The sequence below is a fragment of the Asterias amurensis genome, chromosome 10 (assembly GCF_032118995.1).
Source record: "Asterias amurensis chromosome 10, ASM3211899v1".
NCBI lineage: Eukaryota > Metazoa > Echinodermata > Asteroidea > Forcipulatida > Asteriidae > Asterias > Asterias amurensis.
In genome coordinates this window covers 11,118,169-11,139,206 of record NC_092657.1, presented here as the reverse complement: position 1 = coordinate 11,139,206, position 21,038 = coordinate 11,118,169, and the positions used below count along the sequence as shown (strand labels likewise).

General features: G+C 38.3%; 1 protein-coding gene across 1 annotated transcript in view; it reads left to right on the top strand.

Annotated features, from left to right (window-relative positions):
- Positions 1 to 1,691: 1,691 nt before the first annotated feature.
- The window catches only part of LOC139942859 (inactive phospholipase C-like protein 2), a 204,121-nt gene continuing 184,774 nt past the window's right edge, over positions 1,692 to 21,038 (top strand). The window contains exon 1 of the mRNA XM_071939649.1: positions 1,692 to 1,965. Coding sequence (XP_071795750.1) covers positions 1,722 to 1,965 — 244 coding nt within the window. The 5' untranslated portion in view covers positions 1,692 to 1,721. The remainder of the gene's footprint in view (positions 1,966 to 21,038) is intronic.

Here is a 21,038-nt window from a genome sequence, read left to right as displayed (position 1 = left end):
CCAGTTGATAAACGAATTAAAGTAGAAAGTTAAAACCGGGCCGTTTAAGGATTTGGAACAGCTTAATGCCATTGGACTCTTTCGGAACAAAAAAAAAAAAAAAAATCACAGATTTACAAATAACTTACAGGGTTTACAGAAGGTATTGGTGAAAGACTTCTCTTGAAATCCTATTCCATGAAATGCTGTACTTTTTGAGAAAATATTAAAACAATATCAATTCTCGATATCGACAATTACGGATTTATTTTAAACACATGTCATGACACCGCGAAATGTGTGGAAACAAGGGTGGGTTTTCCCGTTATTTTCTACCGATTCCGATGATCGGTTGAGCATAATTATTTCAGGTTTGTTATTTTAAATATACCGCGTAAGTTGTGATACACGAAGTGTGGGCCTTGGACAACACTGTTTACCGAAATTGTCTAATGGCTTTAAAGGCAGTGTACACTTTTGGTAATTACTCAAAATAATTATTATCATAAAACCTTTCTTGGTAACGAGTAATGGGGAGAGGTTGATAGTATAAAACATTGTGAGAAATGGCTCCCTCTGAAGTGCCATAGTTTTCGAGAAAGAAGTAATTTTCCACGAATTTGATTTCGAGACCTCAGATTTAGAACTTGAGGTCTCGAAATCAACCATCTAAACGCACACAACTTCGTGTGACAAAGGTTATTTTTCTTTCATCATTACCTCGCAACTTCGATGACCGATGGAGGTAAAATTTTCACAGGTTTGTTTATTAATGCATAACATATTGTTGAGATACACGAACTGTGAAGGCTAGTCTTTGACAATATTACCAATAGTGTCCACTGCCTTAGAGCATGGGGTTATTTTGATCGAATTTTCCCCCGAAACAAGAATCTGCATGATGACGTAATTTGAAACAACTATTTTGTTGCTTTGTCAATGGAGTGCAGCGCTGATGAAGTGCAGGATGAAGTCAATGTTTAAGGAATAACGAAACAAATCGGGTACACATTACAATTTAAAGCTTAGTGCATTATTTTTCTCAGATCGATAGGCCCAACTTCGTTCGTTTAATTAATATTATAGGTCTAGCATGCAGAGAGAAAACAATTTGAAGCACCCCCTCCCCCAAAACAAAGAAGAAGAAGAAAAGAAAGAAGATAAGATAGTGATCGTTTATTTTGGTTGCCCCAACCGTAATCGATTACATAAAGGTGCACGAATGATCCCATAGCATAAGAATGTTTGTGTTGTTGTTTCCTTGAAAAAAACGGATCACCGAAATCGGGAAAAAAACCAAAACAATTAGATTGATTAATTTTTTATTTGGATAAAAATACAGCAAGAACTTGCCAAAAAACATACACAACAACATGAGAAAGGACAATAAAAATAAAATAAAAAAGAATTAATAAAATATTTAGAGAAACCCTGCACACTTTTTTTTCGAAGGAGTGACCTCCAAAAGTCAATAACTCATTTTCAATTAAATAGTTGAGTTTATTGGGAGAGAGAAAAAAAAATAATGTAAGTTATAATATTCATTCTACCGCCCTCTGTTGGCGGCTTTGCCATTTCCCATAGCCTGGTACCCAAACCGACCGGGGCTCTCAAAACAAAATGACCATCAAAACGAACGACTGACAGCTGTCAGTGCGTAAACATACTGTACCAAAATAGTACCAGCAGCTAGCCTAACATACTGCATGCAATGTGTGTGTGGTGAGTGTGGCTCAAAGAAAATGGCCACGGCAGAATGTTTGCCGGAATCGCTGGAAAGTCCCCTCGACAACTCGGATTGTTTCCAGCCCCTGACTGCCGTGAAAGAGTCAAATGGCTCCGTATCTTCCGGAGACGATGGCTCTGAATCTTCGGACCATACTTTGCCTCGGAGGTCGAGTTTGATCAAGGATACGACGAGGAGGCGTTCACGGAAGAAGACGGTTTCGTTCTCAACATTCCCGGAGGAACGGCAAATCTCTACCGGTGAGTTGGCCAATGGCCTTTAAATGCGATAGCACCAGTTTCGTGATAAAATTAGCGAAGGTGTAAACTTCTGCTGTTTGACAGGAAAACTTTTTGTTACTATCATGCCACGAGTTGAATACTCACTTTAACAAAAAGGAATAATTATTAGGACTAATATTAATTATCTCAATATTTTAGTATAATTTAGAATTACTATTTTTAATTCATACATAACAACTTAAAACTTAACAAGTGAAAAAGTTGTGGCAGGATACGCTAGCTACGGTCTAAGGAATCTTTTCCAAAATCATTCTGTTTCAATTTTACTAAGGGTGCCATATTGAGTTGACAGTTCCTGGTTTGTTGAAATATTAAACGTCAGTTCTGCTGTGGAGCTGTGACTCCAGCCTAGTCCAGAGGAACAATATGGACCGTGAATTTATCAAAACTATGGGAGTGTGGCTATTCATTTTGGTTACAATCGCCAATCAATCAAAGGTATATATATTTCAAACCTACTCCTAGAACTATTTTGGTTTTGTCGTTCTGCAATCATCTCCGCGAACGATAGCGGATCAAACCAAAATAGTTCTAGGAGTACTCTATTAAAAACCCATCAAAACCTGAATGGCATAATCGGTTAATTTACCTCCAGAAACCTATGTAATGGACCCTACCAAGTTATCAACATGAACATACCGAAGTGGAAGTACATTTGAACATGGTATCGTAACTGTAGTGTACATGTTTTGAAAAGTGATTATCGCACTGATGTTTCTTACTGACAGTGATACTGTGTTGTTAATAATTAAGTTACTGTTATCCTACACTCTACAGTCTGCTTTGCAAACATTGCACGGACTAGGAGTAGGACCACATCCCCTATCACTGATCACTTTCCGAACTGTGCAGGGACTTGTATCTGACTCACTCTATTAAAGCCATTGGACCCTTTCGGTCCCGAAAAAAAAATAAAAGTTCACAGATTTACAAATAACTAACAGGGTTTACAGAAGGTAATGGTGAAAGACTTCTCTTGAAATATTAGTCCATGAAATGCTTTACTTTTTGAGAAAACAGTAAAAACAATATAAATTCTCGATAGCGAGAATTACAGATTTATTTTAAGCACATGTCACATGACACTGCGAAACGTGCGGATACAAGGATGGGTTTTCTCGTTATTTTCTCCCGACTCCGGTGATCGATTGAGCCTAAATTTCCACAGGTATGTTATTTTATATAGAAGTTGTGATACACGAAGTGTGGGCCTTGGAAAATACTGTTTACGGAAAGGGTCTAATGGCTTTAAAGGAACACATTGCCTTGGATCGGTCGAGTTGGTCTTTGATAAGCATTTGTAACCGTTTTTTATAAAATGCATATATGGGTAGAAAGATGTTGTAAAAGTAGAATACAATGATCCACACAAACATGCCTCGAAATTGCACGGTTTTCCTTTTACCTCGTCGACTAACACGGTCGGCCATTTATGGGAGTCAAAATTTTGACTCCCATAAATGGCCGACCGTGTTAGTTCGCACAGTAACAGGAAAACCATGCAATTTCGAGGCAAACTTGTGTGGATCATTGTATTCTACTTTTAAAACATCTTTCCAACCATATGCAATTTATATTAAAAAAACGGTTACAAACGCTTTTTGTACATGTAGACCAACTCGACCGATCCAAGGCAACGTGTTCCTGTAAAGAAGAAGTCAGTCAGGTTACACAGTTCAGAAAGTTTTACACAAAATATTATCCATTGTTCAATAGTACAGACATGGTTGTCACAAATCATTTCTGAAACTGAAACTGGGCGGGGGGGGGGGGGGGGGGGGGGGGGATGGATTTGGGATGGGTGTTGAAGTTTAGTTATGTAATCATTTATGTAGGTACAGTAGATCAACAATAGTCAAGCTGAAATGTTGTTGTATTTTGTACAAAATGGTTCGGCCATCTCAATTTTTTGGGATTTAACTCGCCGTGGTCAAACCAAGGTGGAGAGGGAAAGTAGTCTGGTTTTCTTGTTTGACAATCAAAATTGGGTTCCATTACTGTTACTCGATCTGGGAACATGACCAAGATGGTGGACAGGAAGCTTATATCAGTCTGAATATCTTACACTGGCACTCTCTGATTGGTTTCCTTTTTCCTTGTCCAGTGGAACAATGTACATGAAGCAATTCCTTGTTGCAGAAAGTCTCCGCACTGTTTTGCCCTTAAATTTATTTGATTACTTGAATTGAATGTAAATTAATGAATGAGAAAGTAGGGCATGTTCACCGAGAGTACCATCCTTTAGAAACATGTTGTTTGATTGATCAGCTGAGCGTAATTTCCTGTGTCAGGTGTCAGGTGTGTGTGTGGTATTTGTAAGGATGGCAAGAAGTTTATAAGTTGAGACGGTCTTTCATGAAAATTCATCAAAACGTTCATTAATTGAATGGGTAAACAGTTCATGAACTTGGTTCAAAAACTCCTGTGATTGAACATTCTAGGAACTGTTGATGAATAATCATGGAGTGATCATGAAGTTCATAAAAGTCCACCAAATGTTCATTAATTGAAAGGTGAACCGTTCATGTACTTGGTTCATGAACTGCTGTGATGAACAGTTAAAGGAACACGTTGCCTTGGATCGGACGAGTTGGTCAAAACAAAAGCGTTTGTAACCGTTTTTATAAAATGCATGGTTGGAAAGATGTTTTAAAAGTAGAATACAATGATCCACACAAGTTTGCCTCGAAATTGCGTGGTTTTCCTTCTACTGTGCGAACTAACATGGTCGGCCATTTATGGGGGTCAAAATTTTGACCCCCATAAATGGCCGACGTGTTAGTCGACGAGGTAAAAGGAAGAATTTTGGAAAACCACGCAATTTCGAGGCATGTTTGTGTGGATCATTGTATTTTACTTTTACAACATCTTTCTACCCATATGTATTTTATAAAAACGGTTACAAACGCTTTTCAAAGACCAACTCGACCGATCCAAGGCAACGTGTTCCTTTAAAAACGGATGTTCCTGAACTGATCATGAACGTTCTTGAAAGTTCATAAAGTCATGAACTTTATCTCGACTGGGCTACTAGTTTTGTACAAGCACAACATTTTGCATCGACCAAAACATCCCTAAAACAATTTTTAAAAGACTGAATGCGTGTGATTTTTTCTGAGTGAGTGACAGTTTTACATTTGATATTGTGCATTCAGGCATGAAAGGGCTTGCCCTTACCTTTATCAGTAATTAGCCAGCAGGACCTGTTAGCAAACACAAGCCTACCAGCTTCGTCCACATTTAAATGAAATAGGGATGCTTTCCTACACTGAACTACATAGCCAAATGGACCACTTGGAAAGAGTTCTGACTGGTCCTCAGGTGTTTTAAAGCCATTAATAATAACAACCCGTTTTTATAAAGCGCTTTTCACACCCGGAGGGCGTCCCAAAGCGCTTCACATTATTACCCCTGGTCACTGGGCCTTAAATCACTCCTTAAACCATCTCAGCTCCCTGGTGGGAGTATGCTTGGACACTCTGAACAGAACAAAATTTAAAAGTTCACAGATTTACAAATAACTACCGAGGGTTTACAGAAGGTAATGGTGAAAGATTTCCCTTGAATTATTATTCCATGAAATGCTTTACTTTTTGAGAAAACTTAAGGCCCATTCACACGAGCAGGCATTCGGTTCAGATGGCTCCCCATGATTATAACATCGATGGGATTTTTTGGAGGAGGTCTCGATCTGTGTTGTGAACAACACGGGACCCAGGTAATTTCGTAACATACATAGCATTCACACGACGTGGATTTGCGATTTCATAACATCGATGTTATGAAATCGCACGGGACCCTTGTTTGCAGCGCTCGTGTGAATGGGCCTTTAAACAATTATCAATTATCAATATCGAGAATAACAGATTTATTTTAAACACATGTCATGACACAGCGAAACGTGCGGAAACAAGGCTGGGTTTTCCCGATATTTTCTCCAGACTCCGATGACCGATTGAGCCTAAATTTTCACAGGTTCGTTATTTGTATGTGATACACAAAGTGTGGGGCCTTTGGAGAATACTGTTCACCGATGTTGTGCGATTCTTTAACTGGCATTTGGCCATCTGACAACTCAGAACTGTTAAGATGGTTAGTGGAGAACGCTGCTTCATTTGTTACTTTCATTTTAATTTGAGAAAATAAACTGAGCATTGTACGTGAACAGCTTAGGGGAACCAACCAAAAAGACTGCATACATTGTATTTTTATAAGCAAATTGTTTTGTGGCCTGGGCCCCAATTTGATGGCTCTTCCTACCTCGCTGAATTCTGCATGTTGATCACCATTCGCTTACAGAGCAAGCGCCTAATTTCTGCGCTTGCTCTGTAAGCGTACAATGCCTCTCACATGGAGTACGCACGGGCGCAAGCTGAAATTTCCTGCTAAACTGCAAATACGTTTGACGTAAGCACAGAAGTCCCTGCTTCCGCAAGCGCAAACTGTTGGGCCCTGATGTTTCGACCCTAGCAGAATCTTTGAAGGTTGACTGAGAACAGAATCACCCAAGTGGAATGATTTATTTGCCCTCAGAAAAATCAGATTTTGTTTGATTAAAACAAGGTCAGCCCTTCTTGTACTCAATGAAATTAAAATGTTTCCCAAGGACTAAGTATCATGGCTGATTGTGTATTGGTTTTCTAAGACCTTGAATCTTAATTTTTGTTGTTATTGATTATTATCATTCCCTGTAAAAAAGATTGTAGCAAATTAGGGGGGTTGTGCTTCATGGGTTCTCAAATATTCTTCAACGAAATAAGAGGGGGACATCATCGTACAAAACTGATATTCCAAAATTTTAGTTCGCTGACTCTTTCAGTTTGGGCGTATTCACTTTATAAATCAAAATTTCAGCCAAAGATCATCCTTTTCAGATTTTTTGGTTTAAATATTCATAGTGATGGTTTCCTTTGCTGACTTAAAATTCTGCTCAATTCGTAGCATACCACAATACATGTTGGTTTTACCCGTATGGACCAATATGTGTACGCACTGATACTCAGTACGTACCCGAGTTCTGTGTAAAAAAATCACAGGCATACTCAGGTGGGATTCAAACCTACGACCCTTGCAATTTCTAGATCAGTGTCATACCAACTAGACTACTGGGATCGTCTGGTAGCTAGAGGCAGTTAGAATCCTATGTACAGCAGCGAGTTGATTAACGAAGGTCTGCAACAGAATGTTGTATCAGAATGTCACAGTGGGATAAATGACAAACTGAGTGAGTAGACCAATGCACTACACGATCCCGTGCACTAAACTCCAGTTCTGATGCCCAATTTCATCTGCTTTTAATAGCAGAAAATATTGCTTAACAATCATCTGCTTAGCTGAACCGAGCAGGATACCAGTCACAAATTGTACATGTGACATGGTATTTTGGCTGGCAACTCTTTTCTACTTGTACTTGTGCTTTTAAACAGCTTTATGAAATTGGGCCTTGTACCTGCTTTTCAAAGCAGAACAAAATTAACAACTCTCTGCTGAGCAGAAACAAGCTGAGGGATACCTTCTGGTAAGCATAATTTTGTCCTACTCAGCTACGTTTTGTCCCTAATACAGTGTATGCAGCTCTATGAAATTGAGCCCTGGCCTGGACAGAGCTTGGGGTTGGTGTCCAGGTCATAGCACAGTGTCCTTGAGTCCACTGTGTCCATCCTTCCTTTGGATGGGTTGTACCTTTATAACGATCTTCTATTGTCCCTGTTTTGTTTATAAATACTTTGAACTTTTTTGTAACAGCTCCCACTGACTTTCTACCTTTGCCGAAACTGTGGACCCTTTTGTCTTCTTTTGTTATTAATGTAGGTCCCTGGTTTGAATGACACATGTACAGTGTACATATGTGTATATCTCTTGTTTACATGTGTAGTCCCAGTGTTGTGTAAGATCCCAGTGATATAATAATAACCCTGTACAAATTATAAGAGGAAGTTTGTTAAAACCCAAATGATTGTCTTGTATGGTTGGCTGCATGCAGATTATACCCTTACCTTTGGTTGTGTAAAAATGCAAATTTCATAATTATGTAGATTGCAGGGTTTGGCCATAACTTTTTCAGTGATTTTTTCAATTGTGCACTGGTCAGTGGTCAGCCAGTATTTTTTACTGGTCCACATTTTATTAAGGAACCACCTTTAAGCAGTAACACTTTGTAATTTTAGGTGATTATAAGTTTTCTATTCCCCCATTAAATGCAATTTGATACTGTGTGGAAACTAAACTGAGCTAAGGCCAAGTAAAAAAAACCTAGTTGATCGTCCGGGTGTTTCAAAAAAGAGGAGGATGAGGTTCTTTTTATTTTTTATTTCTTTCAAAGGTGGCTGCCAAGCATTTTAACTCAAATTGGCCACCATTGTTCAGTTCAAAGTCACCACTTACATAGCACTTTATGTGGAGTTACAAGTTCTTTAAAGATTCATACATGTACCCATGTAAGTAAGTTAAATGATACACCACAAGACAATTAATTATTTTTTTGATTTTTTTTCTTTAAATAATTTTTTTATGGATGCGGCCTCAAAAAAGGATGCGGGAGGGGAAAATCAACTGGTACTATTTTTTGGGGGCCTAAGTTGCACTGAATTTACTTAGTGTACAGTTCACCATTCACCTTGTACAATACTCAGTACTGTACACAGTAGCCTATCTTTAGGCCTACTCAGTACTGTTTTGCAATGTCAAAAATCTCTTCATTTTATACTTTCCTTATTCATAAATTCATTTTGTTGGTCAATCAATCAATTCTTTGAAGGGTTTGCCTGTTGAGAATCACTCTGCAGACTTTCACACTTGAAGTATTGTGATCGAATACTCAATGTTTTTTTTTTTTTAAGGGAGGGTAGGGGATCTTGGATTATTCTTTCTGTGTACGTTGACTTACATGCAACACAGATTTTCTGAGATCTCAAAAACACCACCACCTTTTTGAAAATAAATTTCCACAGGTTAGTTTTATTCTAATTACATGATTGAATCACACAAATGATTCCAAAGTTACTTAAAATGAATTTTCCTCTAGTCTTAGAATGGCTAAAAGTACCAGACCTGTGCTTCGTTTTTGAAACGGCAAGGGCACCAAGGCATTTCTCCCTTAGTAAAGGGCACCCTACACTGTATGAGGAGAGATTATGAATTTTGACTGTACATATGTAAGCATTTCAAGGGCATGCAGGCATTTCAAGGGCATGCAGGCATTTCAAGGGCATGCAGGCATTGAGCGGGGGCATAAAGTACAACTTATTAATCAGGCCTGGGCCCAATTTCATAGAGCTGCTTAAAGACCTGCTTGAACGAAAATGTCAAGTCGTGAACTTTGCTGAATTCCACTTAAAATGTTTTCGATGAATAAGGAAATCGAGTCATATGATTATAAATAGGTTTCAATTGTGTAAAAAAACAATCATTTTGTATGCCCTTGTCCAGAGCTTTTCTGCGAGATTTGCGAAAAGCCCCGTTACGTAATCACTCTCAAAGCGTCATAAGTAGATAAAGCCGCTTTGTTGCAGCGTGGATGTATAACAAAGCAAACTCCCACAATTGTCCTTTGACGCCGGCTCTCAACGGCAGAAGTGTTTTTAGTTTTTCAAAAAAACTTTAGGTAGGGGCCTGATTTTTTAATCGATATTACGAAAAGTTCAGAAGTGTACACATATCAAAATTACATTAAAATGGTGAACAAGTGCATTATAAACAAGTACAAATACAATTTCTGTTGAAAACATACCGCTCAGGTAGCTGTTTAAGCACAAAATTTTGCTTATAAGCAAAAAAATCCTTGCTTTGTAAAATCAGATTACCGGACAAGACTCAACTTAGTTGTAATGCTAAGTAAACAATGTTCAGCTAAATACCAGTCACAAGCAATATGTATATATGGCATGAAATTTTGGCCAGTAACATGTGTAAAAAAAGTGAGCTTTTTTCGTGCTTATAAGCAAATCTTTTGCTTAAGCAGCTCTATGAAATTGGCCCCTGGTGCTTGTCAGTGCAATGCACTTTTACCCTATGTTGTAAAACAAAATCCATTGCAAACCTTTGGGAGTGTAAATGTACTCTGCATCATGTGCAGTATTCGCTGTCTGAGTCCAACAACATTTCCTCACTATGTCACGTTACCTCCCTTGACACTGGTACACGTGTGCATGTACACACCACCTTCATTTAACAACACATTAAAGGCACTGGGCACTATTGGTAATTGTCAAAGACCAGTCTTCTCACTTGGTGTATCCTATAATGCATAAAATAACAAACCTGTGAAAATTTGGGTTCATTTGGTCGTCGAAATTGCGAGATTATGATGAAAGAAAAACACCCTCGTCACACAAAGTTGTGTGCTTTCATATGCTTGATTTTGAGACCTCAAAATCTCATTCTGAGGTCTCAAAATCAAATTTGTTGAAAATTACTTCTTTCTTGAAAACTACGTTTTTTCCAGAGGGAGCCGTTTCTCATAATGTTTTATACTTTATCAACAGCTCCCTATTACTCGTTACCAAGTAAGGTTTTACATGTATGCTAAATAATTATTTTGAGTAATTACCGTGTCCACTGACTTTAAATCATGCGCACTGTACACACAAGATGAATTAACAATTTCTACCATTGCAAAGTCTGGTGCAAAAAAATCTGCTAGAAAATGGACACTGCTTTGCAGTCTGAAGGTTGTTATAAAATTGTAAGCTGAGAATCATTTTCTGTGTTCCATATATAAAAAAAATGCTGATTAGTGTACTGGATGACGTGAACGGGTTGCTATGGCTGCAGTTTGTGGTGACCTGGGGATGACGTCATGACTAGGGACTACAAACTAACTGGGCAGAAGAGAGGCACACACTCACCTTTTTCTCTTTTTTTGTCCTGCCCTTCACAAAATCCTGTTATTCTACAGTGGTTTTGCATTTGATTTGTTCTTTATCGGCTTCTATAGACCTTATGCATTGACCTCATCCCGCTGCAATCTTAGTGGAAAAACGGTGACAAAACAATCGAAACGCACAGATTTGTACGTGCGGCGAACAGGATTGGCCAATGAACAACCTCCTTTTGACCTCTAGGTAAGGGCGCCCTACTGAAATGACGTCATATTCACAAGGTCTATAGGCCCTAGAACTCTACGTATAGGCTACCGACTCAACGTTTATAATTGACACAGAATGATGTACTGTACAACGTCGAGTGGTTTTGCATTATCCATTTATGTAGTTCTCCCAAACTTCTATAAAAAATTATTCCGGATGCACCAAGGTGTTGTTCGAGCTTTTTAACTGACATATATGTGTAACATAACACCTTTTTTAGAAATTATTTATTATGAGTACATTCCAGCTCTACATACATTATGCACAACTGTTCTGTTCATGTCATGAATTCATCAAAAATCATCAAGGCTCATCAAAGGTCACTTTTCAACCGGTCTAAACTTGTAAACAATATTTACAGTGATTTACGTTTACTTGGGGGAATCCTTTCGATGCCTCCATTGGTAATGTACACTGTAGTCTGTGCACTTCTTTTTCCATCAGCTGAGATGAGGTACATGGTAGTTGTGCACATTAGGCCAAATAAAACAAAATACCATTTGAGGTTCCTAAATATTTCACAAAGAGGAGGATGAGGGCCTTTTTATTGATTATTTTTTTTCTTTGTTCCAAGATGGCAGCGTAGTGTATTTCAAATTGAACAGGCCACAAGTTCTTCAGTTTGAAATACCGCAAACTTATTTGATATCTATTTGCATGAGGACTAGTGCTGGGCGAATAGTGAAATTTTGTTATTCGGATACCGCTGGCCAACTATCCGAAATTAACCGGATATTCGAATAATTTTTTCGCCGCTAGAGGGCGCTATTTAATAAAAAATAAAAAATAAAAAATAAAAAAAATATTTTTTTTTGCCGCTAGAGGGCACTGTTCGTTTGTGAATGAGATCATATGGGCGGATTGATATAAGTTTAAGACAGTGTCACTCGGTTCATTCATAAAAATGACCGGATCTAATTTAAAGATGGCGATTTGCTTTTTCTTTTGATCGTGATTGACTCTACGTGAAGGAAAACTTTTGTAATCTTTGAACAAATTACGTCAGAAATGTCATTGTTTTAAATCTTCACGGAGGTGAGCATAGTTAAATACTTAATATATGCTGTTTTATGCTGTTTTAATATAAGTTTCATAAGGATTCAGAGAAAACATTCATGTCAGTTGTCGCCCGACGTCCGCGGATATTCGGATATTAAAGAATATCCGGTTACTCGGTTGTAATTACAGAAATATCCGGTTTGTAAATAGGTATTCGCGCCCTATGCGGATATCCGGTTAAGAAAAAAAAGGCATTCGCGGTTACGGATAGGAAAACCTATTCGCCATTAACCGGATATTCGAATAATTCGCCCAGGCCTAATGAGGACCCTTGTTAACAGGGTCGGATAATTACACTAAAAAGATTTGCTGGTATCTGCTGGTATGAAACAGACGGTTACATGTGGTCGAGAGCATAACGTGTTTGAAAGGATGGATTAAAAATAAAAAAATAAAAAATAGTAAAAAAAAGGATGTGGCCCCAAAAGAGACATGGGGCTAGACAATCAACTCTTTTTGTGTGTTTTTGTTGTTGTTGGTTTTTTTTTTTTGGGGGGGGGGGCTAGAGCACTATACAGTAAGTCACATAGTATTTTGTAAACATTGGACGCGTAATCAGTCTATTGTACACTGAACTTGGACGTATACTAGACCAAGCACATATATACAGTATTTGCTGACCCTAATCAAAGAGTGTCAATACAATATTTATTTTAGTATCAATCATTGATATGAGTGTGTGAATTTGTAGTTCATCACTGTATTGATTGCAAGCTGTCATTATGTAGGTCATTCAAAATCAAGTTCAATGATTTCAGAGATATTAAATTTGCATTGGGGATTTAGATTATTGTTTTGGTTGCACCTTTAAAGGCAGTGGACACTATTGGTAATTACTTAAAAATTTTTGTTAGCATAAAACCTTTCATGGAGACGAGTCATGGGAAGCTGTTGATGGTATAAAATATTGTGAGAAACGGCTCCCTCTAAAGTGACATAGTTTTCGAGAAAGAAGTAATTTTGTCGCGAATTTGATTTCGAGACCTCACATTTAGAATTTGAGGTTTCGAAATCAACCATCTAAACGCGCACAACTTTGTGTGACAAGGGTGTTTTTTCTTTCATTATTATTATCCTGCAACTTCGACGACCAGTTGAGCTCAAATTTTCACAGGTTTGTTCATGTTTAAATGCATGTTGAGATACACCAAGTGAGAAGACTGGTCTTTGACAATTACCAATAGTGTCCATGTCTTTAATACACAGGTGTGTTAGCACTGTATACTCCCGAGTTGTGAAAATAAACCTCAAAACCAATTAATACGCCTGTGATTTTTTTAACAGAGCTCAGGAAAGTACTAAGGTTGACCCCAAAGACCCAACCATACACTGTATGAACCTCAGAAACACATTGGCCATTTATACAAAAGTGTCAGTTGAAACAACAGTAAACACAATTGTTTGGGGGATTGTTTTTGGCGACCTTTTCCCATCTGTTTATTTCAGAAAACCATGTCATGGAAAAAAGCAGAGCGGCCTAAGTAATCAATAACAAAAACACCTGTAGGAATTCAAAACGTGTCAGAAAACTTACATTTGACATACATTTAATGTGACTAGTTTGTAATTTTGGTTTCCATTACTATAATTGGAATTTCGGAAATGCAAATATTATTTCCATGTTGCACAACCAGGAAGTTGGTTGCAGCAAAATACATGTAATTGGCACGCTGTGCTTCCACATTTGGTGAACATTAAAGGAACACGTTGCCTTGGATCGGTCGAGTTGGTCTTTGAAAAACGTTGGTAACCGTTTTTTATAAAATGCATATGGGTAGAAAGATGTAAAAGTAGAATACAATGATCCACACAAACATGCCTCGAAATTGCGTGGTTTTCCTTTTACCTCGTCGACTAACACGTCGGCCATTTATGGGGGTCAAAATTTTGACTCCCATAAATGGCCGACGGTGATAGTTCGCACAGTAGAAGGAAAACCACGCAATTTCGAGGCAAACTTGTGTGGATCATTGTATGCTACTTTTAAAGCATCTTTCCAACCATATGCATTATATGAAAAACGGTTACAAACGCTTTTGTTTTGACCAACTCGTCCGATCCAAGGCAACGTGTTCCTTTAAAAAGTATAGTTTGTATTGATCAGTACATACATGTACATGTGTATATCGGGGCTAACATTTTACATAAGACCACAGACCCGAGGCCAGTACGTAGTTTCAGTGGCCGAGTCAGTCAACTCATGACCGGCCAAGTCTAGCGGTATTGTGAAGTTGGGTCTAATATATGTCCTTTTTCCTAACATAAAACACAATGTCCACAGATTTACATTAAACTTACACAGTTTGAAGATTATGATAGTAGAAGCTTCCCGTGAAATTTTACTTACTGGGGTGCTGTAGTTTTTGAGAAATGAGTAAAAGTAATAATTTTCGTCTCAGTTTTAGCATGTAAAAACGTATCAAATCGTAACTGGTTAATGGGATTTACATGCTAAAATAATTTTCGTCTTCCGTAGACGAAAATTATTTTGTGGCTTGTTTTACTCATTTCTCAAAAACTACACAACCTCAGTTAGTAATATTTGAAGGGAAGCTTTCCACTATCATTATCTTCAAACCCTGTAAGTTTAATGTAAATCTGTGGACATTTTGAAAAAGTACCCGAATCCTTTAATAACCACCTGTGTAACGTGAACAAAAACAAATTGTGCTAAAAAATATTGACTTTGAATACACTGTATCCCTCAGTCTCAGTTTTTATCATGGGTTTATTGGGCTATGAAGTATTTTTAAACACACACACAATGGAGATAAAACTGTATTATCTTGAGCAAAAACTGTGCTTAAATATTTACTTTGAGTGTGTCTGATAAAATACCTCTTGGTTCTATTTGAGCTATGTACTTTAAAGGCAGTGGACACTATTGGTAATTACTCAAAATAATTATCATCTTAAAACCTTTCTTGATTACGAGTTATGGGGAGAGGTTGATAGTATAAAACATTGTGAGAAACAGCTCCCTCTGAAGTGACATAGATTTCGAGAAAGATGTAATTTTCAACGAATTTGATTTAGAGACCTCAAGTTATGTTTTGAGGTCTCGAAATCAAGCATCAGAAAGCACACAACTTCGTGTGACAAGGGTATTTTTTCTTTCATTATTATCTCGCGATTGCGGCAAAAGATTGAGCTCAAATTTTCACAGGTTTGTTATTTTATGCATATGTTGAGATACACCAACTGTTAAGGCAGTGGAAACTATTGGTAATTACTCAAAATAATTATCAGCATAAAACCTTTCGTGATTACAAGTAATGGGGAGAGGTTGATGGTATAAAACATTGTGAGAAATGGCTCCCTCTGAAGTGCCATAGTTTTTGAGAAAGAAGTAATTTTCCACGAATTTGATTTTGAGACCTCAGATTTAGAACTTGAGGTCTCGAAATCAACCATCTAAATGCACGCAACTTCATGTGACAAGGGCGTTTTTTCCTTTCATTATTATCTTGCAACTTCGATGACCGATTGAGCTCAAATTTTCACAGGTTAGTTATTTTTTGCATATGTTGAGATACACCAACTGTGAAGGCTAGTCTTTGACAATTACCAATAGTGTCCACTGTCTTTAAACCAATGTTTGTATGAGAGAGATTGGCTGTTGCCAGCTTGGTGTTTATATCCCCTTGGGAGTTTGCCGAGTTCCCTTGATGGGAAGATCATTCAATTCAATCAAACAAACAAGTGTACTGCATACATTGCACACTACCATTTAACATTTCCAGCGTAAAGCAGTTTGTGGTGTATTCATTTGGCTGAAAAAGCTGTATTCATTTGATGAAAAAAAAAAAATCTTCAAGCTCAGTGAAATCATATTCTCTACCTCCATGGTGAAATCGATTGTCCTTTTATTCAGGGATGCCAGTTTTCCGGCCATTGCCGGGATTCCGGCTCTTTCAAATATATTTTATTGAAAATAGATATCCGGCGTTCCATTTTTCATCTGGCCGAAGAAAATATAATTTTTGAAAAGATTTCCGCCGCTCCGTATTTTATTTGGCCGGAGAAATATATTTTATTGAAAACAAATTACCGGCAGAATTTTCTTTTTCTTTATGTTTTATTAAAAAAGTGCTGTATGGTTTTTATAGTCTTTTGGTCTGAGGGATGGGGGGGGGGGGTGACCCCTTTTCCTGAAATTTTTTTCTTCAGGCTTTGAAGGAAAGAGCCACTGGCATCGGAATATTTTCCAATCTTTATTTTCGGTGGGAGCTCAACCGAAAGGAAATTGCCGACATTAATCTTAATCAATAAAGGGCTCTATGCAGTGCCAGGATTTCCAATTGTCAACTCGCAGCCGAAATGTCAAATTTAGCTTGGATATTAGAACGGTGATTTCAGAACAAGCCCAGTTTCTGATGGTTGGAAAAAAAAAAACGTCTTGGCATTTAGGACTCTAGGACGTCAATATTTTACACAAATTCAAAAATAAACCCACAGTTGAATGCCAAAGTTGAGACCGTACTCAAGCAGTTGCTTTGTACTGTGTGCATACACACTTCCCTTTACTGTGTACAGATTGATAATGCATGTCCCACCTTGCCAGTAGGATTGTACCTATTACTTTAAGGTACATTAATAAATTAAGACACTGGACACTATTTGCATTTGTCAAAGACAAATCTTCTCTCTGACAACATAACTAACAGAACTTCGAGAAGAGGAATAACAATTAAACAAAGGTATAACAAAACTGGGGTCCATGGGTCCATGGCGTTTTGTACACCCTCAAAGGGGAAATGGCACCCTCGGCTTCGCCTCGGGTGGCATTTTCCCCCTCGGGTGTACAAAACGCCATGGACCCCGTCACAGCGCACACAACAATTGTATAGTGTACAAACATGCATACATTTTGCAGTTACAATGTAGGTTTCAGTTATGCTTCCATTATGACAGGGCAAGGGCGAGTGCAGTTGTATTACTTTATGATGGTACATTAAACATTAAATGTTTTTTGCAGATGGTGAAATTCTCAACCAGCACTCCCCTTAGGTTTTTATCTTGAAAACTACATAGTACTTAATAAAGTAGATATTGTTCCAATATGATGTGTACACACAGTGATTATGCAATTAGGTCTCACAGTCATTATACGCATGCTTCGCTTATGAAAGGGCAAGGGCGACTAGAAGGTGTTTTTTCCATTTGAAATTGTACTTGAAGGGTTCATGTACACATGGTACCTCAAGGAAATTGGGTCAATGGAGGGGGCTATGGGAGACTTTTGGTCGGCCCTTTTTCACAAGTCACGCTAGTAGTGCGCGTATTCAGACCTACGCGTACTAGCAAAATACTGAGCATGTGCGCCTACGCTCAGACCTATGCGCGCAATACTGAGCATATTCGCCCATGCTCGGAGCTGCAATGAATGACCACTGCTGCCAGCATCTCAAAAGTCTCCTATAGACCGTATTTTTATGATGTCACCGTTCAAATATCTGCCCTACAAGATGGCGTCTTCGAGCTTGTGCGTGTGTGTGTGCATGCCTGTGCCGTATAAATAAAGCGGGGAACATTGCGTGCTGCGTGTTTTTTTGATGTACGCGTTTAGACGCGCATACGGTTTGGCCTACAAGATGGCGACCTTCATAGCAGCAAAGGAGTTAGGTCTTTTGTCTCTGTTGCCCCTGTGAATTACTCCAGGCATGTACAAACAAAAAAATGTACAATGTGTTGTACATTTTGCTGGTGTATTTTCTTCTTTGGTACATGTAAAGGGCACCTTAACAACTTGAGGAAATTGTTCAAGGGGCACCAAGGCAATGACCAGGGTCAAATGCCTTCATTGCCTCTGTACTGTGAAGGAGGTGTGTACATGTTTTGTATGACATGTATGGGTACTGCTGAACAAAAGATCAAGCGCCTGGATGAACGGCATTGATCAAGGACTTATTTATAGGGACCCTGGTTTCCTGTCCCACATAACAGGAATAGATTATCTCTTTAGTCACATACTTCACCCTTTGTTATTGGATTCATTCACCTGTACATTGTGGAAGTGTCATGGCTGAGCGGTTACAGGAACAAATTACCTTGGATTGGACGAGTTGGTCTTTGAAAAGCATTTGTAACCGTTTTTTTTAATAAAATGCATTGATTATAGAAAGATGTTTTAAAAGTAGAATACAATGATCCATCACAACTATCACTCGAAATTGGGTGGTTTTCCTTTTACCTCGTTGACTAACACGATCGGCCAAGTTTTTGACTCCCATAAATGGTCCACCGTGTTAGTTCGCAAAGTAAACATGGTAAAAGGAAAACCACGCAATTTTTAGGTAAATTTGTGTGGATCATTGTATTCTACTTAAAATTATCTTTCTAACCAATGCATTTTATTATAAACAGTTATAAACGCTTTTCCAAGACCAACTTGACCGATCCAAGGCAACGTGTTCCTTTAAGACTCACAAAATCACACTGTAGTTTTTTTTTTTTTATATTATTATTATTATGAGCTCAAATTTTCACAGGTTTGTTATTTTATGCTTATGTGAAGATTATTAACTGTGAAAACTAGTCTTTGACAATTACCAATAGTGAGCAGTGTCTTTAAGGTGAACACGATCTCTGGTTTGGCAAGCCTACTGATAGTATACACTTAGGACAGGCCTACACATGTATGTACATGGTTACACGTATGCACCAATTATCCCAAGAAATGTTTCCTCATCAAGTGCGGTAGACACAATTTTAAAATGGGGCGTTCAAATTTGCCATAAATTGAAAACTAGGGCAGCTAAATTGCTCACGTACACAATTTTGTCTACCTGTGTGTTATGAGTAAATGTAATGTCTGATTGAGACAACCAGACGCCCCTTAGGACACCATGCCATCTGTGATCTGTGATAAAGTCATTGTCAAGTATGTCATGTGGTTTTTATTATGAATCACACAAACCGTAAGGCAAGTTAAAAAAAGCTTTCCAATGACTAGCCAGCAGAACTGGCAGTCAGTTTATAATAATAATAATTGTATGTTTTTGGTTTGCAGTAACACCATGTGTGTATCTACTTGCCAGGTAGAGTTTGTCCTTAGAGAACTGTCTTGCTTTATTCTACTGCCGCGAAGTAGATAATCAGAGGTTCGGGGGACTTTTCAGTTCTGAAAAGAACTGTCCTGCTTTTTAACCAGAAAATAGACTGGACTATGGATCGTAATTAACTGTACTGCCGCGGAGTCAGTTCTGAATTGGTCTCAACGTTTCGACTAGCTTGTTCTAGTCATCATGTTCAATATAAGCAGTCAGTGTGCACAAAGCATATCAGTCATGTCAGTCTAAATATTTTCTATGCAAAATTGCTGGACAAAATCATTCAATGTAGTCCGGGTAGTACATGGATATTGCTCATGTCCTCAATACATCATCCTTTTTTACCCCAATTGCCAACTCAACATGCCAGGGCCCAATTTCATGTATCTGCTTACCAGAAGTTTACAGGCGCAGGAACTTCTCTGCTTACGGCAAGTGTATTTAAAGGGGTGAGCGGCGAATTTTGGCTTCTGCGCGTGGTACTCCGTGTTACTAGGGGTTCTGACAAGGCTAGCGCAGAAATTCTGCGCTTGCAGGTAAGCGGGGAATCGTGATCGTTAGCTCAGAATTCGGCGGTAAGCAGAGGGCTATTGGGCCCTGTTTTCATACAGATCATTTGATTTCGAGACCTCAGATTTAGAATTTGAGGTCTCGAAATCAAGCATCTGAAAGCGCACAACTTTGTGTGACAAGGGTGTTTTTTTCTTTCATTATTACGTATCTCGCAACATCGACAACCCATTGAGCTCAAATTTTCACAGGTTTGTTATTTTATGCATACGTTGAGATACACCAACTGTGAAGACTAGTCTTTGACAATTACCAATAGTGTCCACTGTCTTTAACAATATCACCCAATATCGATGTTTACCTGACGATATATCGCCAGTCAAAATTGTTGATGTCATCAAAAATGTACATGTGTAAAAAGCTGTTGGTCCTGTGAGTTGTGTTATATCAACAGCTCTTGGTCCTTACCAAGTTCAGTTTTTTTGCTAACAATTATTTTGAGTAATTTACCAATAGTGTCCAGTGTCTTTAAAGAATCCGAAACCTTACCCAGCCTCGTTAGCGCGAATTCTGAAACCTCTTGAAATTCTAATGCCATCCTAGAGGTAGCAGCTTTTGTAAGCTGATCACTAGAAATGATATCGTAGTAGATGGCTCTAGAGATAAATTGAGAAAGTCAACACTTGGGAGATAGAATTTTTTACCGCTTCAGGGGGATAGAGACAGAATTATAAAATACTGACGCAGACATTTTAGGAAGCAGTGAAAATTGAGGGTTAAAAGGAGATAGATCGACTTGTTATTTGGTCAAATGTTTGGGTGAGCTATAAAGAAGTATAGCTTTAATTAAAACTAGCTTGAATATTACAAAATACACACTACTGAATGTACTTTGCAAGGCGTATCAGGGGTCGAAATTGCCACTAGCCCGCTAGCCCGGGACTACCAGATTTACAGCCGGGCTACTAATTTTTCCAGTTTGATAGCCCGACAGGCTAGTGGAAAAATAATGCAAAAAACATCATCACAAACAATAAAGAACTATGTTATTGGTGTATTGTAAAGTTTGAGCCGTGACGCGGGACATAATGTGTCTTTCGGGCTACCAAAATCTAATCAGGGCTACTAAAAATTATTGGTCACTAGCCCTGCTGACTACCATGGAAATACACTTAATTTCGACCCCTGCGTATAATAATGGTAAGATGCAGTTGTTGTTATATTAAGTGCTTTTCTAACACCCGCGGGCATCGAATAGCACTCATTATTTTATTTTTTTGCCTGTAAGGTATGTCAAGCTCTGAACATGGTGATTGGTCTAACT